At 38.6% G+C, this 21052-nt stretch overlaps 1 protein-coding gene across 1 annotated transcript in view; it reads left to right on the plus strand.

Moving 5' to 3' along the window:
* LOC126088365 (uncharacterized) overlaps nt 1–14221 on the plus strand; it is a 31267-nt gene extending 17046 nt beyond the window's left edge. The window contains exons 3-4 of the mRNA XM_049906502.1: nt 5066–5248; nt 14019–14221. Coding sequence (XP_049762459.1) covers nt 5066–5248; nt 14019–14110 — 275 coding nt within the window. The 3' untranslated portion in view covers nt 14111–14221. The remainder of the gene's footprint in view (nt 1–5065; nt 5249–14018) is intronic.
* The last annotated feature ends 6831 nt before the right edge of the window (nt 14222–21052 follow it).

The raw sequence follows: 21052 nt of genomic DNA on the forward strand, positions 1-21052 counted from the left end.
AATCTACTTCTGATCAAAAGGCGATTCTGCTAGCTGGAGTCGGCCATTTTTTTAATCCTGCCTTTTGAGTTCTTGTCCTGATATTTCCAATCGAGAAGTAAAATATCAGTTTTGATAGATTTCGGTTTTTAAATGTTTTAATGTAACTAAATATTTTCTTAAAAATTTTCATTCTCTATTTCACGCCGTTGAGGTTCGAACTCCCAAATACATTCAAACAGGATTTTTTTTATTTTTAACAGAGGAGCCAAATAAAAATTTTCATAGACTTAGCTTCAAGAACGCTTTCAGAATGAAATATTGCCGTAACACCTTTCATCCCCTATTTCAGCGCCTTGGGGGCTGAGTTTCCAAAACCAATGGAACACATATTTTTTTTATTTCTGACTGACAAACCAAATATTACTTTTCGTAGTTCTAGCTTCAAAATTTCCTTAATAGCGACGTACTTTCAAGAAGCCTTTCATCCCCCATTTGACCGCCTTAGGAGTAGTATTCGAACAATCCGTTCTTAAATGATGTCTACAACAAAACATCAACACATTCTCCAAATTTCAATTTCTATCCTTAGCGGTTTGGGCTGGGCGATTTTGAGTCAATCAGTCGGTCATGACATTTCCTTTTATATAGACATTAGACATTTTTTATTCTTTGTAGCAAAATAGCGTTTTGTGGAAGATTATCACTCCAACTGCACACACCCTACAGCATTACAGAGCCTCCACCAGCTTGAACGGTCCCCTGCTGACAAGCAGGGTCCATGGTTTCATGAGATTGTCTCCATACCCGTACACGTCCATCCGCTCGATACAATTGCAAACGATGCTCATCGGACAAGGCAACATGTTTTCAGTCATCAACAAACCAATGTAGGTGTTGACGGGACCAGGCGAGGCATAAAGCTTTGTGTCGTGCAGTCGTCAAGGGTTCACGAGTGGACCTTCGGCTCCGAAAGCCCATATCGCTGATGTTCGTTGAATGGTTCGCATGCTGACACATGTTGACGGCCCAGCACTGAAATCTGCAGCAATTTGCGGAAGGATTGCACTTATCATCAGTCGACGTTGGTTCCTCTCCTGCAGGATCTTTTTACTGCCGCAAGAATGTCGGAGATTTGATGTTTTACCGGATTCCAGATTTCACGGTACACTCGTGAAACAGTCGTAAGGGGAAACACCCACTTCATCGCTACCTAGGAGGTGCTGTATCCCATCGCTAGTGCGCCGACAGTAAGACCACGTTCAAACTCACTTAAGTCTTGATAACCTGCCATTGTAGCAGCAGTAACCGATCTAACAACTTCGCCAGACACTTGTTGTCTTATATAGGCGTTGCCGACCGCAGCACCGTATTGTCTCTGTTAACATATCTCTGTATTTGAATACACATTGCTCTACCAATTTCATTGGCGCTTCAGTGTAATAGGATCCTAAAACTTTGAACTTCGATTTCTCAAGAACCATTGAAAAGTGCATCGTACTAGAACAGCATTTATTACACGTAATCATGTATTGCGATCGTGCGAAAGGTGATCAAAATCGGTGACCCGATGAGTGCCTTTTCCCTTTTTAACCGCACCCCAAAATACATTATAATGATTTTCACATAACACAGCAACGCAGTCCGAAATTCAAGGCTCTCCTCTTAATCAGCTGATGGTTTCGACCATGTAACCTTGACACCACTCCAGTTGACTAACAGGAACATTGCGTTGTCGGGTTAGCAGAAGGAATACGTATGCGGCGCTCTCAGCTGAGAATATCTACTGCCAAGTGGCAATTTTCTGTTTGTTTGGTTGCAGAGATAAACCCTGCCACCAGAGTGGCTGAAGTTCTATAATTACTTCTGTTGTCTGTTATATCTCTAAAGTAAGCTTACGAAAAGGCTATTGCTTCATGTTGACACTAAGAGAGGTTAATAAATCAGTTTAAGTATCCAGTACAGGTATCTCCCTTTCGCACGTGAGCACATGTTTTATATTTACTTTCATGTGTAGCTACTTCCAGCTCCTTGCAGTAGATGAAGCTAGTTTCCTTCCAGGATACAATATGCATCCTTATGTTCCTTGTATCTCAACAAGACCGCCCTCCGTGTCTGACTGATACATATTGCGTTGCACTGTGTTGGCAACCGACTTCTCATTTTCGAAACGAGTTCCTGTGTTACGTCAACATTGGAATACATTGCCTTAGATGCTGCTAATCTATACTGGCTATGTTAAATGCTTACAGGTTAGTATCATGTAAGGCACTATATAGCAATGTTGGCAACTGGTTTCGCGATTGAGAAATAGGGTACCCGCACAGTGTACATCATATGATGCAAACCAAAAATTTCTGTCTTATCATAATAATGAAACTGTCCGCTTTACTCATAATCTCCGGTGACTTCCATGAACTTAGTCTGTCAATGACGATTCGTCGCAAGAAATATTTCTTATTGCTACTCTCCAAAACACTCATTTTCAGTGAAAATTGTCTCACTTATTATGTCACGAGTGTAACAGCTATGATGTAACGTTTAATAGATAACGATTTAACTGATTCGACAGTCGCATCACCAACATGGTCAACTGTTATAGCCAACCTTCGCTGCTACTGGGCCTCGGTATTCGCTTTCATTCATTTCTACGCAATGCGTTCTACGCAGTGAGTAGCTCCGGCCACATACCACAGGTTCAAGAGACAACTGAATGTTGTATCTATTTTCTGTTCGAACGAACCATTACGAGAATGTCGGTCACCGATTGCCAGGCCATGTTTAAACAATATTCCCCGCTATATCGTAGGAAATTACCAGACTGTTTAGTCTGTTTTAAAGGTCGTTCAGCTAGTTTTACATTCTATGTTGCGGAATTTTTAGTTGCATAAGTCTGAAAAGGCCGTAGAATGTTTCAGCCAGCTCACTAGTCTATTTCGAAACTGGTGAATAATTGTTATTGGTAATCAGACCCAGCAATGTGCTTGAGTAATCAGGGCACGTTGGCGAATCAATAATATTACACAGGTTGCGAGGTTGCGAGGACGTGGGCATCTGAAGGGACGTTTTCCAAGGAAAGAGTTAGAAGCTAAAAACTCACTATACTCAGTAGACGGGATACATACAGGCGCACCCCAGTTTGCTTGTGAGGCCATCACCCGGCCATGGCGATATTCAGAAGACGTTAATTTCGGTGTGGAACTACGTCCGAGCTAAATGGTGTAGGAGAGACTTCACTCGTTGCTAACTGGAAGCCAGTGCTGGAGGGAGAGCGTCCAGGCTGGCAGGCTGGAACCGACGCGCCAGGTGGCGACCAGCAGTTGTCACGTGAGTCTCTCCCACATTCACTACATTCTACCAACAGCGGATACATAGTAGGCATGACGTCAGCACAATTCATGCTGATGAGATGATCCTACTCGGCACGTGGGCAACAGTGATCTGTATTTGAACATAACAGGTAGAGACTAAAATCAAAAAGTGAAAAATAAAATTAAAAAAATCAAATACCTATCAGGCTGGGATGGCGACCTGCACAATGCCACTGTTGCTCACATGTTGACGCATGCAGCCAGGCGAGGCGATAGTTGATACCGGTGCTCCGGAAGATCAGATGCTCTTGTGGACCGAAGCTTTAATATTTCCAGCTTTACCTTGCTGAAGCACTACCTCATGAACCCTTTGTTTCCAGCCGTCCCCTAGACGGAAGCCGCTAAGGAACCTAACATGAGGCAGGACAGCCGGACTGCAAAATTTTTGGATGTGCTTTCTGTACACCATTGTGGTATAAATGACAGGAACCTAGTTACACAACACGCTGTACAGGAACCCCTTCCATCTTCCCATTCAAGTCACCTTCTATACCCACATTCTTCAACGATTCCTGACCGGTAACATCAGTTATGAATCTGTACTCTATCATGCTCTGAAATAGCATACCACATTATGAGTCCTCACGTATTTGAAATCGAAAAATGTCATTCGTATTTTCAGAGCACCAATACTCATCCAGGTAACTCAAAACAATTTATTATTCTTCATCCAGTATCCTGCTTTGAAAAAATAGGGGGACCAAATTTCTTCACCTTAGTACGTTAACACATTATAAGCCCAGAAAAGTTATGGCAAAGGCTACAAATCGTTATATATACATTTCAAAATGTATCCTTCACTTGAAATTGTTTGATATATTAAAGCCAGTATTTGACATAAAGGTTGATACTGAAAAAAAACGGAAATACGAACAATGTGTTCGTAATTTCGTCCCCCATGAACATTCTCAAAAATGCAATTAATTTAAATGTGTTGTTCCATTCTAAGGTTGCCAGACACTCTCACTATCATAAATCATTTGAAGGCCCACGAATGAACAATGCCTTCAAGTTACTGAAGATGTGTCACATGTGAATTTGTATATCTGCGTATACGAAGAGCATTTTTCGTGATATCAAACCAAGCATTTCTTGTGAAGAACCTATTTCCCTCCGCTTGCGGTTTCCTGTACGAAAAAAGTAAAAGAATATTTGTAATAGCAAATAAAATCAATTTATAATGACAGTTCCAAGTAACGACCCCGGAACAAAAAAGAAAATACACCGGGACGAAATTACAAACATCCCCAGATTTATTATAACAGCCGCTACAGCAACACAAGTCAAACCTTTATTTATAGCGATTACATACCAAAAACTAAAACCTAAGACAGAAATACAGCCCAATATTTGAACACAAATCAGTCGTCATACTATGAACTGCAGCACTACCTCAACCTCAGCATAAAAATTGAATTCCCTTATACACGGAAGCTAAACGTACTGCATATGACAGACTGTCTCAAGAAAACAATGGACTGACCTCACACATTCACACGCAGCTAGACTTCTGTTACCGACTGCGGAAACCTGAAATTCCTACGGGGACGTGAGTAGGAGCAAGAGCGATATAAAGGCCCCTTACCTTACTGGACATTTCTGAGTAGGATTTGTGGTATGGTTGAGAATGCTATAGTTAGAAGTACCAATTTTTTCGTTTCTGCGCATAACGTATCCCGTCCAGTATTGCTAACGATACTTTCGTGGTTTGGCAGATACTTGCGTTGGTGCTCATGCTGGTGGCTGTAGTCCTTTGCGCCCCCGCGGGAAGCGACTCCGACCCGACGGATGCCGACGAGGACACAAGGTCCAACCTGTTCCTGCTCAAGAAGAAACTGTTGCTCAAGAAGAAGCTGCTGCTGCTCGGCTGATGTCCCAACATACGCCAGCTCGTCCTGGTAAGCGTTGCAACTGCTTCTGCTGCCGCTCCAGCTTCTGCTATCGCTGCTGCTACATCATGCAAATAGTCGTTCAGGGTTTTCTTGCTTTCTGGATTCCTAAGTATTTGTTATATAGTGTATTAGGGATATTAGTGCAGATATTGTGGTCAATGGTACCTTAATATGTACCCATATCAGTGTGTTAGTTATTTTGCTCTATGCCTCACAGTCTTCTCTCAAATACATCACATAATTTACTGCCTGATGTTTTCTGCACGGTCGTAACTGCACCACTTGTGGACTACGACTGTCAGTATAGATTACCTGTTTTCAGTCCAAGTTACAACACCTGATCTGTTGCCCAAGGGAAAATAAGCATTAATGGCTTACTTTTGACATGCATACTTGGAGATACTAACCAACCTAAAAACATACTACTCCTAATAACTATAATTGTTAGCCTGAAAAAGAAGTAAATCATGGTGAAATTTTATTGACATTGAAAGTTGTGATTCTGCATACGCTGCACCAAAAAAACAGGCCAACGATGCAAAAACTTTTTTGCTGAAAATACCTTATTCTTATGTTCTTCAGGGTGGAAAATCCAAATATGATACTTAGAAAACTGTATCACGTACCATTTCTTCACATTTTAAAGTTCAATTTATTAAATTAAGCGATTTATTTACAGAATTTAATAGCTTTTATACAGTTACAATAATTTTAAAAGGCGGTGTAATGAATGTAGATGACGTTCTTAGCACTGCTGAAAAACATTTTCTAGCTAAAAAAGGTCGATTCTGTTTTTGTGTTAACAGATGGTGTTTTGTTTACCGTTAACCTACCTCACTTTCCAGTTTCCTGTACATGTGCTCTGTACAATGTCTAATCGTAGTTGTAAAAACTCTGCTGAGAGTTTTTGTTACATTTGTGGTGAATTCGTGATTAAAAAACACCAAATAACATTACAGACTTTGTGAAAAAGGTTTATCTATCATACTTTGTACATAAACTTGGTGATCAAGATAAACCTTGGACGCCGCATGAGGTATGTTATGTGTGTGTTGAACATCCGAGAAAACGGTCCAAAAAGGAGAAAAAAGCCTTTAGATATGCTGTTCTTATGATATGAGGGAAGCCAAGAAATCATTCCAATGATTGCTTATTTTGCAGTGTTGATATTACTGGTCATAATTCGAAAAATAAGAAGATAATAAGTTACCCTAACCTTCCGTCCGCCATCTGACCAGTAGGGAATGGTGTAGATTTGCCAGTTCCTGAACCGCCAGATGATTTAAATTCTATTCCAACAGAAGTAAACAGAAGTATTTAGATGAACCAGATGATGCTGAATACCATTGTCATACAGAAAGTCTAGAGACCAAATTATTTACTCAGACCGAGCTTAACGATCTGGTTAGGTATCTGGGCTTAACGAAAGAAAAAGCTGAATTGCTTGGCACTACATTGAAAGAAAATAACTTACTGGCAACTGGAACCAGCATATAAATGTATAGAAAGAGCAGTTTTTTCAATAAGAAGGCAATTTAGTGTACTGCTCAGATATTCCCGGTCTGAAGAATTACTTTTATTGAATACAAAAAGGGAGACTGGAGGCTATTTATTGATTCATCCAAAACTAGTTTAAAGGCTGTTTTATTACACAATGGTAACATGTATGCATCTATACCTGTTGGATATTCTGTACATATGACAGAAAGCTATGAAAACCTAGAAATAGTGGCAAATAAAATAGGCTGTTCTGCTCATGGTTGGATCATATGTGGCGATCTAAAAGTAACGTGCATGCTCCTTGGTCATCAAAGTGGCTTTTTCAAATTTCCGTGATTCTTTTGTGAATGGGACAGTAGGGCTAGGGATCAACACAGGTGCAGAAAGAACTGGTATGTGAGGGAGTGTTTAAAAGCTGGTGAGAAGAACATTCCACCCAAAAACCTTATAGATCCAAAAAACGTGCTCCTACCAACTCTACATATGAAGTTAGGCCGAATGAAACAGTTTGTAAGGGCTTCGCCTAAGGATGGTCCAGGTTTTAAGTGCCTCTGCGAAAAGGTTACACACCTTTCAGAAGCTAAACTAAAAGAAGGCGTCTTTGTCGGAACTGACATTAGAAAATCGATGTTTCATGTCAACTTTGAATCCACAATGATCTTAAATGAGAAAGACGCATGGGTATCATTCAAGGAAGTCGTTACAAAGTTCTTATGACATGAAAAAGACCAAGAATATGTTTCTATTGTAGCTACAATGTTAAAGAAGTTTAAAACTTTAGGATGTTTAATGAGCCTGAAAGTTCACTTTTTGAACAGTCACCGTGATTACTTCCCGGACAGTATGGAAGATGTTAGTAAGGAGCAAGAAGAGCGGTATTGCGCGAAAACTATGGGTGACACAAAAAAACTAAGGCTAGATTTGGATTCAGCTCACAAAAATCTGTAAAGGTCAACTATCAAAGTAAAACAAGTTTTTCAAAAATTTTTTGTTGCCCTGTGAAATCTTATTTGTTGATATTTCACGACTGAAATTTAGACATTTTGTCGTCGTCATAGCTGGTCTTGAAGCAATCAGCCCCCCAAAAAATAAAACAAAGCTTACAAATTAGACCACAAAGAAAAAATAATAATGATGAATTACTTATGTGGATCAGTGGCACCCAATTAACAATATGAAGTTCTCATGTACTAAACGTTATCAAATCAACAACATTTGGTGCTATAAATCTGTGCATTCTTTCGAAAACCACGCGAGAACACACAGTACCACAGGTTAAAACGTATAAATACCAAACTTAATGATAAAAACTATCTTCACAATAGATACTTAAGACAAGTCCCAGGTAACCAGCCTGGTGGAAGAAACACCAACGGCGGAAGAGTGACAAATATCTCACATACCGCGAGCATAACTTAAAATCTGAAAGACACCAGCTAATCAGAGTCTATGTCATACGTTTATAAACGTGCATACAAAATTGAACGGATATGACGAAAAAAGTATGAAATAGGGTTGATAGAAAACACTAGCACGCGAATAAAAATAAGTAAAGCCCAAGCACATGAGTACATATGCATGTACCGTGACTGTTATGCCAAACAATAAAATTATAGTTGCTTGCCAGACAAAAGAAACTACTTTGTGAAATATAAAATAGTCAGCAAACGTGTCATAATAAACGTATGCAAAGTATGCACATGTCAAAGATGCTATAACAATCAGAACACACTTCAGATGTGAACGTTCTCTTTAACAGCAAATAATGAGAGGTACTGTAAGCTCAACCCATTTGGTAATAGTGGTATATCATAAATGAAAATATTAAAGTGATTACCTAGTTGCAACAAAATAACGCTCGCAAACATAGTCATAAACAAAGTAAAAACTCCTGTAAAAGCAAATAAAACCAAATATCCCTACACATAAGAGGGAGCAACTGAATAGACTAACATGTGTTGATATGCTGGTTAAAAAAAGTGTAGCTTGGGCAGAAATACATGTCAGACAAGTTAAAATGAGTAGCTATCAAAATTTCTTATGTATTGTTGTTGAGGACACTCTCCTCAGTCAGCAGTAAGAATATCTGCACGTATACCCCTAACAGTCGGTATTTCATACATGTCTAAAAGATATCAACTCGTACAGTTTGAGGACTGTAGCTCACCTCTAAGAACTACACTAGAAGCTCGTCAGAGACAGCGCTGCTGATATAGAATTTTCATCCAATTTATTGTAGCAATTATAACAAATATGTCATAATACCGTCGTACTTAACCGAACGAAATCAATAGATGTAAAGGGAATTTCAGGAGTATCTTAAAGTGTGTTGTTGTGTTGTGGTCTTCAGTCCGAAGACTGGTTTGATGCAGCTCTCCATGCTACTGTTTCTTGTGCAAGATCCTTCATCTCCAACCATCTGCAACCTATATCCTTATATCCTTCTGAACCTACTTACTGTATTCAACTGTTGGTCTCCCCCTACGGTTTTTACCCCCCCCCCCTTTCACTTACATCCAGTACTAAATTGGTGATTCCTTGATGTCTCATAATGTGTCCTATCAACCGATACCTTTTTCTAGTCAGGTTGTGCCACAAATTTCTTCTCCTCAGTTCTGTTCAGTACCTCATTAGTTACGTGATCTACCCACCTAATCTTCAGCCTTCTGCTGTCCACTTCTTGTCTAAACTGTTTATCGTCCATGATTCACTCGGAAACATGGCTAAACTCCGTGCAAATAGTTTCAGGAAAGACTTCCTGACACTTAAATCTACATCAGACGTTAACAAATTTTCTTCTTCGGAAACACTTTTCTGGCAATCACTAATCTACGTTTTATATCCTCTCTACTTCTGCCATAATCAGTTGCTTTGCTCTCCAAATAGCGAAACTCATGTACTACTTTAAGTGCGTCGTATCCTAATCTAATTTCCGCAGCATCACCTGATTTGATTCGACTGAATTTCACTATCCTTGTTTTCCTTTTGTTGATGTTCACCTTATATCCTCCTTTCAAGACCCTGTCCATTCCGTTCAACTGCTCTTCCAGGTCCTTTGTTGTCTCTGAAAGAATTACAATGTCACAGACAAACCCCGAAGTTTTTATTACTTCTCCCTTGACTTTAATTCCTACTCCAAATTCTTCTTTGGTTTCCTTTACCGCTTGTTCAATGTCCAGATTAAATAACATCGGCGATAGGCTATGACGCCGTCTCACTCCCTTCTCAACCATTGCTTCCCTTCCATGCCCCTTGACGCTCGTAACAGCCATCCGGTTTCTACAAAAGTTGTAAATATCCTTTCTCTCCCTATATTTTACCAATGCTCTCAAAGAGAGCATTCCAGTCAAAATTGTCAAAATCTTTCTCTAAGTCTACAACCTTCTAAGATAAGTCGTAAGGTCAGTATTACATTGCGTGTTTCTACAGTTCTTCGGTATCGAAAATGATCTTCCTCGAGGTTGGCTACTAACAGTGTTTGCATTCTTCTGTAATGAAGTCATGTTAGTATTTTCCAGCCGCAACTCATTAAACTGATAGTTCGCTGATAATCATAATAGTCAGCAATTGCTTTCTTTGCAGTCGGAATTATTATATTCTTCTTGAACTTCGAGGGCATATCGCCTGTCCCATACATCTTCTACACCATTTGGAAGAGTTTTGCCATGGCTATCTCTCCCAAGGCTGTCAGCAGTTCTGATGGGATGTCATCTATTCACGGGGCACTGTTTAGACTAGAGTGATCATGGCCGTTTACAAATCATAATAATGATCTAGTGGATAAGTAGGCTGAATGAGGCTATTCGCGGACGGTGCTGCCGTTTATATGAAGGCTGCAACTTCAGACGATTGGAGAGCAGTGCAGGGACGCATGTGAACGATTGAAGACTGATGCGAGATAAAGCACCTGACACGTTTCACATAAAATATACGAAATGAAAATAACAGGCCGAGGTTCACTGAGAGAACTCGTGCAAGAAAGAAGTGGCTTACAAAACACTTGTTCGACCAATTATGAGTATTACTCATAAGCCTCGGACTCGAGCCAAGTAATAGAAGAGATGGGGAAGAGAGGTGTGTTTTTCACGGGTCACTTAGCGTTACAGAGATGATAAATTCCAGTGGCAGACACTACAAGAGAGGCTTCACGGAGCACTTTGCTGTTGAAATTCTGACAGCTTATATTACTGGAAGAGATGGACAACATATTACTTCCTCCCACCTACTACTCGTGAAACGGTCACAATGAGAATATCGGAGAAATTATAGATCACACAGAGGTTTGCCGACAATCATTTCCATGAGCCATTCGCCAAAGTAGGTGGCCAAAGATAGTGGTACGAGAAATACACTCCGCCACACAAGATAGTTTGCAGAGTATAGGCGAAGGTGTGGGTGTAGATACAGTGTGATTTTGTTCGAGCCTTTAGTTTTGCCGCTTCCGTTATTTGTGCGTGATAGTTTGCAGTAGGCGACTTCGATAAGTGTACGTAGTATGCAGTGTAGACTACGAGTATATGATTAAGATGGAAGGCTTAGGAGTGCGTGAAACCTAATGCTGCCAAATAGTTTTCTTCCTCTGAATGTCACCGAAAGGACTCCAGGCTTAACGTTCCCATCTGGTGGAACGATTACAATTAACAGTATGGTATGCTCTCAAACTTTGGAGAGGTCTGGAACTTACACTATGACATTGGTTTACAGCCCGGTAATCATAAACTAGTTACCGCCAACTTTTCACTCCTTGTTGGCAACTTAATAGTGACAAAATTTCATTTACTGCTAGAGTCGATCCCGATAGGAAGAAATGATGTTCATGGTTCAACGTGACGTACGCAACACTGCCATTAGAGAGGGTGCACTGACGGAGACTCGACGAGAAACGAAAATAGAAGATTTCCTATTATTATTGGAACGAAGTTCTTTATTCACTGAAGTTATTTAGCAAGGACACGGAAAATATGGGCCTAAATATGGAGGGCTAATGAGGATTTGAACCCCACTACAAATAATTAACACGACATTTGAAAATGATCACATCAGCTCCAGAAGCAACATAGCTGAATTTATTCTTCTTTTTATGTTCACTTTCGAAATGACCAAAAGATGTATTTCAAAAAGATAAAGTGTAGTTTATTTCTCTCTCTAGCAACATCAACCGTCTGCAGATCTCTGCTTTGTGCATTTCAGAGGGATGCTTTCATTTTCTCATGTATTAAGATTCCATACACAATGGAATATTTAAACAATGACATCTACGTGTCGGGGAACTGATACTGGACCAGTCTTTTATTCATGGTCTCAGCAGAACTTGTACGCAAGGACTTTGCTTTTTTAGTTTCTTTAGATGAAAACCATAATCTGAAATTCCAGAGTAGAGTTTGAAGGGCTACCAGCCTTCTTCATTCAAACAAAGAAAAAAATAAAAGGAGCCAAGCACGAGTCATCTTTCGAGATGGCAGTCGTTCAGATTTCATAGCACGTCCATCACATTCGTGTGCTCCATCAAACCATGGTTGCTCGTTGTGGTTGTCTTTGTGTACAATCTATGTGATCTACAGCCATTGTACACTAGAACGGTATTCCAACAAAAATCATACAAGAAACGGTTCTTCGGAAAGTCTGTATTTTTATAATAGCAGTTATTATTATTAGACTTTCCACATATTTTTAAAATTCTTAAAAGAATTACTCACAGGCATACTTATTTCTTTTGCAATTCAACCTAACGATAGAAAATGTGAGAATTTACTAAGCTTCCTAACATTATCACCGTTATTAAGTGTCAAGACGTTCGGCAATACATTAGAAATTTTGCATTTTTCAAACGCATTTTTTCTACTACAGCTACAAGTATGCTTCCTTCAGTCGCAATTTTTTGTATTAACTGGGCATTTCACTTCAATTTTGCGGATATTTTTCATAAATGAAACTTCGTTCACACACTCTAAGAGTAATGCGGCATAGTATACTGGATTCAAATGTAAGCTTTATTTCAAGTATGGAGATGTCTTGGAAAATTTAAAAGAACAACGTCGCGTCCTACATTTATATTCAAAGGACTGAAAGAAATATTCATACGTTTCTTAGTGCTCCATTTAGATGAGCCTTGGAGGATATATTTATTCGTTATTATCTCATTAAGTTCATGCAGTTTAGTTATTAATGTACTCTGGACATTAAATATTTTAAAAATATATTCTTTATGGAAGTTAAAGTATCAGTTTCTTCTTCGCGTTGCGTTTTCTGATGTTGCTGACATTGTAACGCAGTCTTATCTCCATTTCCCAGGATCAAAATAACTGTATTATCAAAAATCAAGCACTATGTTAGCTGGAATCTTCTTTTTATAAAAGGTACTGATAGTAGTTTTCTTAAAGATAAAAGTGCTAGTAAGAGATTTCCCGCTTTGTATTTTATAGATACTTGGAATTGAAATAAATACGTTCTTAATTAACATAAACAGACTTTTCCATCAGTGCTTGGCAGAACATGATAATAACATTAAAGTAGAAAATTATATTTGTTTGGTCTTGAACCGGCATTTTGCTTCTTAAGCAGATGGCAACAAAATGTGCGATATACACATTTATTATTTCTGCAGAAGATACAAAAATGACAGAGTGTTTACACTCGAAAACATTACATTTTTGTCGTATAGAAATAAATACATTAACTAAAAATGAGGGGAAACAAAGTTTTTATGTGGACATACTTTTAACATCTGATGAGAAATACGATGAATTTACAATCTGAAGCTAGTATTTGGAAAGAAAAATTAATTTAACAAAGAGCAGAAAGGAAACTGAGGAAGATCTTGTAATACTAAGCTGGTATTTTGTGTGACGTGTTAATTGGTTTCTTTTATGTCCTGTAAGGTCATCTCTCTGCTTTTCTTAACAGAATTTAAAACCTCTCATTCTATATCATGTGAGAAGTTTTCCATCAAAAGATAAGAATGGTTGATCCTTCTCACTTCAGTTCCATCTTCTCTCATATTCTGATAACCTAATTGCCACAGCTCTGCCTCATACTGATGCAGTAATATCGTATTTAATAACATTATTAAGTAGACATAAATGAAACTGTTCTGACTGTTTGTATTTGTAACGAACAGCACAGAAAATAGCTGAGAGAAAATAACTTGTTGTTGGTTCTGTGAAGGCAAAAAATGATTTCAGTTACTCAGATTTGTTTCAGGTCTTCTGCGAAATGTTGATTAATCCTGATATAATCTTTTAGTATATCAACTTCGACATTCTTTTTACTGTTGCAGGTCATAATTCATCACAGCGGAGCATCACAAACACAGCGCCCGCCATTTACCTTCACCTGTTGCTCAACGGCGACATATTGACTCTACAGTAATTTACTGTTCCGCTTCGCATCATTTGTTTTATAGTCGTTAGATACATTGCTTTTGTACAAAATTGTATATTATGTTCCGCTAGGTAATAAATACTTAGTAGTTATTAGTCATTAATTATTTTATTAGTTGCCTGTTACAAGCCACGGCCGAATTCAAATCCTTACCTTTCCCCCTCATTGGATTACAATAAGAATATCTGAGGCGTGGTGTTGCAAAGCCACCAAATGGGCGAGATCAGACAGAAAAGCTATTAACAACCAATTTTTCGCCATTTATTAGACGTTGCATGCTTCATTGCGTTGTACAAAAAATATGGAGGCAAAAAAAGCGGTTTGGAAATCGCAATTTGGTATCGAGGAACAGTAGACCGAATCCTCCCCACAGCAACAGCCAGCAATTGGACGCCCATGTCGAATACCACGACATCTTTTAGCCAGGCATTTTCCAGCATATTTGTCAAGCACAACGAGGAAAATACCAAGAAGGGAGTATGGAATATGGACGAGTAGAGGCATTTCAAAGATCTTATTGGTATAAAGAATGGAAAATTTCGCGTCTGTACAACAAAAAACAAACAGACACCGTCCGAATAGACCTTGTAGGCCTAACGGTGCCGACCGGCCGCCGTGTCATCCTCACCCCTTAGGCGTCACCGGATGCGGATACGGAAGGTCACGTGGTCAGCACACCGCTCTGCCGGCCGTTATCAGTTTTCGTGACCGGGGCCTCTACTTCTCAATCAAATAGTTCCTCCACTGCAAACGACATGCAATTATGTGAAATTAAGACTTGATTATCTTTGTCAATACATTATATTCCACCCTAATCGACTTTACTTTTGATCATAAACTAAAATCAACTACGAAATTTTTTAATGAGTGAGCCAGCACTAGGGAATACTACGCAGTGAGACAGAGGGACGCACACAAGAAATATCCACTTGAGGGGTTAAAACTGTTGATACCTATACAATACCCTTACCCTCCTTGACGCTTAAGTTCCACTAATTTCAAAAGCGTCTGTTGAAACACATTGTTGTACTCATTCGTAAGACCAAGATTATAAATAGCAGATTTATCTAGATTTCTGTTGTTGATGTGCGATTGGTGTTCGATGCAGACCAATAAAACTGTTCGAATATGCTTTCCCATGTAGCTTCTACCATTTTCACATACATTCTGCATCTACACATATACTATGAAAATATCTGTGACGTGTACGGCTGAGCTCATTTCCCATTTCAGCAGCATTTAGGGCTTCTTCCTTTTCAGTATAGGTATGGAACGTGGGAAGGATGAGTGCTTAAATGCTACTGCTAGCGATGTTATCAGTCTAATCTTCTCTTCACTATTCCTACACTGTGCCATATGCAGTGGAGTAGTGTATTCCTGGATTCCGCAAAGATGGTTCTTGAAACTTTGTAAGAAGGGCTGTACTTGACGTCTGAGGTGTTGTGTAGAATTTGTAACGTCCCCTTAGAAGAATTTATACAAGACTGTGCTTAAACTGCCACACAATATTTTTAGCGCAACGCAATCTGACTATCAAAGATCCCTGCAAAAGAATGGCCCTGAGTAACATTAACCTATACGTTTCACAAATCACTTACCTCACCAAAAATCTTCCTTACTCGAACTACTGCAAATCAGCGAGCGCCACTACTGCCAGCTAAATAAAAGATTCAAACTACGGAAGGCACTAACTACTGATAGGGATAGTTAGCAAATGAAAGATTTTAATGGAGAACGAACAATGTATTTACCGTAATATCATCACAAGTCATAATATATGTAATTTCAAAACTCCGCCATCTCTCTCCTCACATCCACCACTGCTGGCGGCTCACCTCTAACTGCGCAACGCTACGCGCTGTTCACATCCAGCTGCCCAACACTACAATGGCAGACAACAATGCAAACTAGCCACAGACTGCACACAGCACAGCCAGTGATTTTCATACAGAGCGCTACGTAACGTTGCCAATAAGAAAACATAAACAGCCTACTTACATAGCCCCCATGCTCCCCACAAAAAAATTTACAAATTGTTTTGGGCAGTGGCCAATAATGATTTGATAAATTTTTTCATAATTACAATAACAAAGATATCAAATGCACACACTTATTAATACAATGTTGGTCAAAAGCTAAAATTTTCTCACAGTCAATAAAGACAGTCCTGATCATTCATCAGAGTAAAACTGCCGTTTCTTTTCTCAAACTCTGAGCAGTAAAAGACAATGCACAGGGAAGTAGTGGATTTCCGTGAAGTCTTGAAGAAGTAGTGTTGTCCTTCCAACGGAAAGACAGTGCTGACTCTTGACATGCAGACAGGTAATGGGCCACAACAGAGCAAACCCACAGCAGAGTCAGTCGAAGTTTTGAAGAATATTGGTAGGTAGGTCATCACAGAGTAGACCAACTGTAGTCCTGGTAAAGATTGTGGTATTGGTGGGCCATCAAAGATGCAGACCCACTATAGACCTTGTAGAGATAATGGTATTGGTGGGCCATCAAACGTGCAGACCCACTGTAGTCCTTGTAGAAATAATGGTACTGGTGGGCCATCAAAAATGCAGAGCCACTGTAGTCCTTGTAGAGATGGCCAGCAGCCATCTGTTGCGACTGTGCAGGTGCACAATCACCATCGAAGAGTCTTGCGGAGAATATAGCAAGTCCATAAACCACCACTTGTGCATGCACAAAGTTTTTGGAATTGTCCTTAGAAGTCTTGCAGATAATATAGCAAGTCCATAAACCACCACTTGTACACACACGAAGTTTTTGGAATTGTCCTTAGAACCAGCAATACTGTTACCCAGTCCCTTGCTGAATTAGTAACACACGTGCAAACACTAACAGTCCCTACTTCTCGCATATTGTCCATATACTATGACCAACAGAAACGTGTGCAGTGAAATGCAACTTACAAGTTAATAATATGATGAACTGGTGTCAATTACAATTTTATAACATAAGAATACAATTAAAAAGGTAAAAAATACATCATTAAAGAACATAACAATACAGATAACATTCGTAGTACAGGCTTTACAACAGAATAGAAATAAACATATACATCAGTGTTACAGGAATTATGACATAAGTAAATACATAAAAGATCAGAATAATCAACTTCACACATGAGCATTAACACAAAACAGAATAAATAATGTCTAAGCATATTTACAAGGTAAACAACATATTATTAATGCCAATTATATTTGAGGATAATAGTATTCCTCATCATAGTGGATGTAGCTTAGTATTAGAAGAAATTCTACAACATAAGTCTTATCAGATAAACATATAAATACAGGAAAAACATAAATACACAAGGGTACACAAACATATAGCGGAATAATACAAAAGGAAAGGACACGGTTTGTTTTCAGTGCAACATTTGGTACTGCAGTCCAACCCAAAACTTCATTCCATAGATCGTTCGTCTTATTTCAACCTTTGCTTCCACCAAAAAAATCCTATCCAAGCATGCTTTCTGTATTTATTTCACATATTTCTTACCTCATTATTTATTTCCAAGAAAATCCTACCTATTCCTGTACTTTGTTCATATAACTTCTCAGTGCATTTCTTCAAATTCACTGCAACTCATTCTCTTATAGGCTACCCCCTCTTAAGCTAACTTAAATCTACTGAGCTCAGATGCTAAACTAAGGGACGAGGCAATGCAGCAGCATAAAACAATTAACACAAACATCAAGGACAAAAATTTTAAATAGGCAAAGCAATTGCAGTACTACAACTAATATAAGGCACTGTGCAGCAAACAAGAAAAATAAAACAGTAGTAAAACTAGCTTAGAAGAGTAACACAAAGTCAAATTCAGTAACACTATGCCTGGCAAACAGCAGTAACTTATACCTAAACATGACATAGCTCAAGCAGAAAAAATATTACAGTAAAGACAACAGTGCCGATAAGGGAAATGTCTATTCACATCTTAATGTCTATGTAATTAAAGTGGTGCACCACAAAAACTAATTCTACAAAAAATTACCAAGTACTTGAAAAGAAAATTATATATGCAGTTATTGTTATCAGTCCCTTCTTATTGTTCTTTCCATTCCAAAAGCTCCTGTTTCGAAGAATGTGGATCATAAAATAATTATTTAATAGATCTGTTGACAGAAAGTGCTGCAACAAAGCTGGAAAACAGATATCAAATGAAATAAGCAATTATGCAAACCAAAGCATAAAAACATCATTCAATAGCTATGTGGCATTTCGTAAGTCAGTAGCTCTCAACTCTCGTAGAAAGACACTTGTCATAATCAGGTTTGCAGATGTAAGAATATTTCCCATCAATTCATAAGCATTTCAGTAAGTAGCACAAAGTACGATAAATTATGTTTCTAAGTAATGAGCATGTCGTATTTGCGATGCTTTCTACAAAGGAATGTCAATAGCGAGGATAATGGCCCCTTTTTTTTTTCTCCACCTTCGCCTCTGAAAGGCACACTAATGGCTTTTTTTTTGGGTGTCTGCCGCACAGCTGGGTGCCCACGACGCATTATGTGAAGGTGGTCACAACTTTCTTACCGAAATATTTACGACAGCAGTTTCCGCTACAGTGACAGTCTCATATAAAAATATTTCACAGGTCAAGAATTTGTGTTACAAATCTGTAGAAACAAAATGCTATTGATATAACAGTGTCCAAAAAATTTTCGTTGGCATTGTAATACATTCACGCATTTACATACATTTCATAACTCTTAAAGTACGATTCTTGGTTTCCAACAACCTTTTTCACAAACCAGAGTCCCTAACCACTACTCATTATTCCTTACCTTATTCGTCAACACTTCTTCAATATTTCAACATAACAGATACGTAGCATAATCAAATAACTCATATAGCATCAGCCTGTTAATTATAAACATACTTCAGCAGCATAATACACATTGTCGTCATAATAATAACATCATAACACCTCAGTCAAATCTCAAAAACGTCGTAGCTTTCTGCAATAATTTCAAAACCTAAAGAAAATTCTCTGCTCATTTCAGTAGTGTCATCTACCTCAAACGTACTTTAAAAATCATGATCTCATACCAAATACATCATTCAAAGCTCTCATAATATCACAATGGGTCCGAAAAAATATGAACAGTTCACAAAGTACAGACAAAATACAATTTCGTAAGTGTGAAGTTATCCAACTGTGTAATTGCGTAAACATGTGCCACTGATGTAATAAAAAAATGTTTGTTTCTCTGTTAAATAATCAGGTAGCTGTGTAATTCTGTGTTGGAGAAGTATGGTACCGATGTGAAAAGTTGTATAAGCAAATACCATATTAGCTAGGGCTCCTTGTGCTTGCCAAACACATGATACACAAAGTAAGCGTGTATCCCCCTGAGGATTAATGTAATTTTACCCTCAGGTGTTACAGATTACAGCAATGGAATGAAATGTATCACGGAAACCTTTCTTTGTAATTCAAAAATCTTGAAAAATAAATGGTTTAAGTACAAAATTAATCACTCAAATGAATGTCCTGTAGCGCTAAATGTGCATCTTGCTGTAAGATAATCTCTGTGGAAGTGTCGTAGTTATTGTCCACTGAAAGCTAAGTTCTGCAGAAGTCAATGTATTTACCTCATGATAAACAAAAGTGAAATGCTTTGCGTATAGATATCTTAGTTATTACGCTTATTGTTGTGATGAAGAAATTACTGTGCTGCAACGTATTGTTGTGCTACAGAAAAGGCTGTCTCATTGTAGCTATACCACAAAAGTTACTACTAAAACATGTTTTACTTTCCAGAATAATACATAAAACTGTGCAGACATAAAACAGAAACACCGCAAAAGCAACATTGTAAATTGTCACTCATTAGTAGCGTCATGATAAAATCCTGTAGCTGTCACATAAACTAACCACTGTCTCATCTGGTATCTCACAGAAAGTACCTTAAATCCAGAATGTATTTTCAAGTAAACCAAAATGTTGCATTAAAATCTCATTAGCAGTACTGGTAAATGTTCTAAGTATGTGAGCCTTATAGTCGTTACGTAATCGTGCAAATAACAAGGAAGAATGTATAAATAACAACACTGTGTCGTCTGTTCGCAATGACAATGCATTCGCAATTACTTGTCTAAGTTACCTATGTTCTTGACTGGATAGTTAGTTAGCTTTAAAACATAATAGCATGTTAACAGTTTGTAAGTGTGACAAAGAGTACTAGTAACGTGAAGTGAAAAATTTTATAGCAAAGACTAAATTAAAAACAGTTTATCTCTCAATAAACGATTTTACATGTGATATGTGGTGTAACCGTTTGCTCTTCTCAGTACGCAGAGTTTCAACTTGAATGCAATTATCATGCGGTATTCGTCCGTAAAGAATACTGGAATTTTGCTCAAGGTTAGCGTCTATGTTATTTTTCTCTGAGCCAGCCGGCGCACGCGGCAGCCTGCGGTGCGAGTCATTGTCTGTTCCTTTGTTGGCGCGCGTCGTTATTGGGATCTGGAGACCTAACTTCCACAAATTCACGTTGTCGAGAGTGCCCTGCTCTGTTTAAATCCCGCCAGTTCTGATGCAATTCAGGTCTGTCGTTATGATCATATCGTCTGTCGTCATGTCGGTCGTTCCTGTAGTTTCTTTCTTGTCGGTTAAGTGGTGGAGAATTTCTCCCTGAATTATCACTGCATGGTGGACCGTTGCGTCTGAAGTTATTCTGTCTCCCGTGATAATAATTGTTCTGGTTGCCAAATTGTCTGTTTCTATGAGTGTCTCTGTCATATTCATTACTACGGAAATGCGATCTCTCTCTGTAACTATTACTCTGCCAGTGGTTGTCATACGGGTGGTGTCTCTTATGGTCACGATTTACGTTGTAAGAATAGAATTGTCGTGTCCAGTTATTGTTTCTGTCGTCATGGAATTGTGATGGATGTAACCTGTAGTGA

Source organism: Schistocerca cancellata, chromosome 6, assembly GCF_023864275.1.
Source record: "Schistocerca cancellata isolate TAMUIC-IGC-003103 chromosome 6, iqSchCanc2.1, whole genome shotgun sequence".
NCBI lineage: Eukaryota > Metazoa > Arthropoda > Insecta > Orthoptera > Acrididae > Schistocerca > Schistocerca cancellata.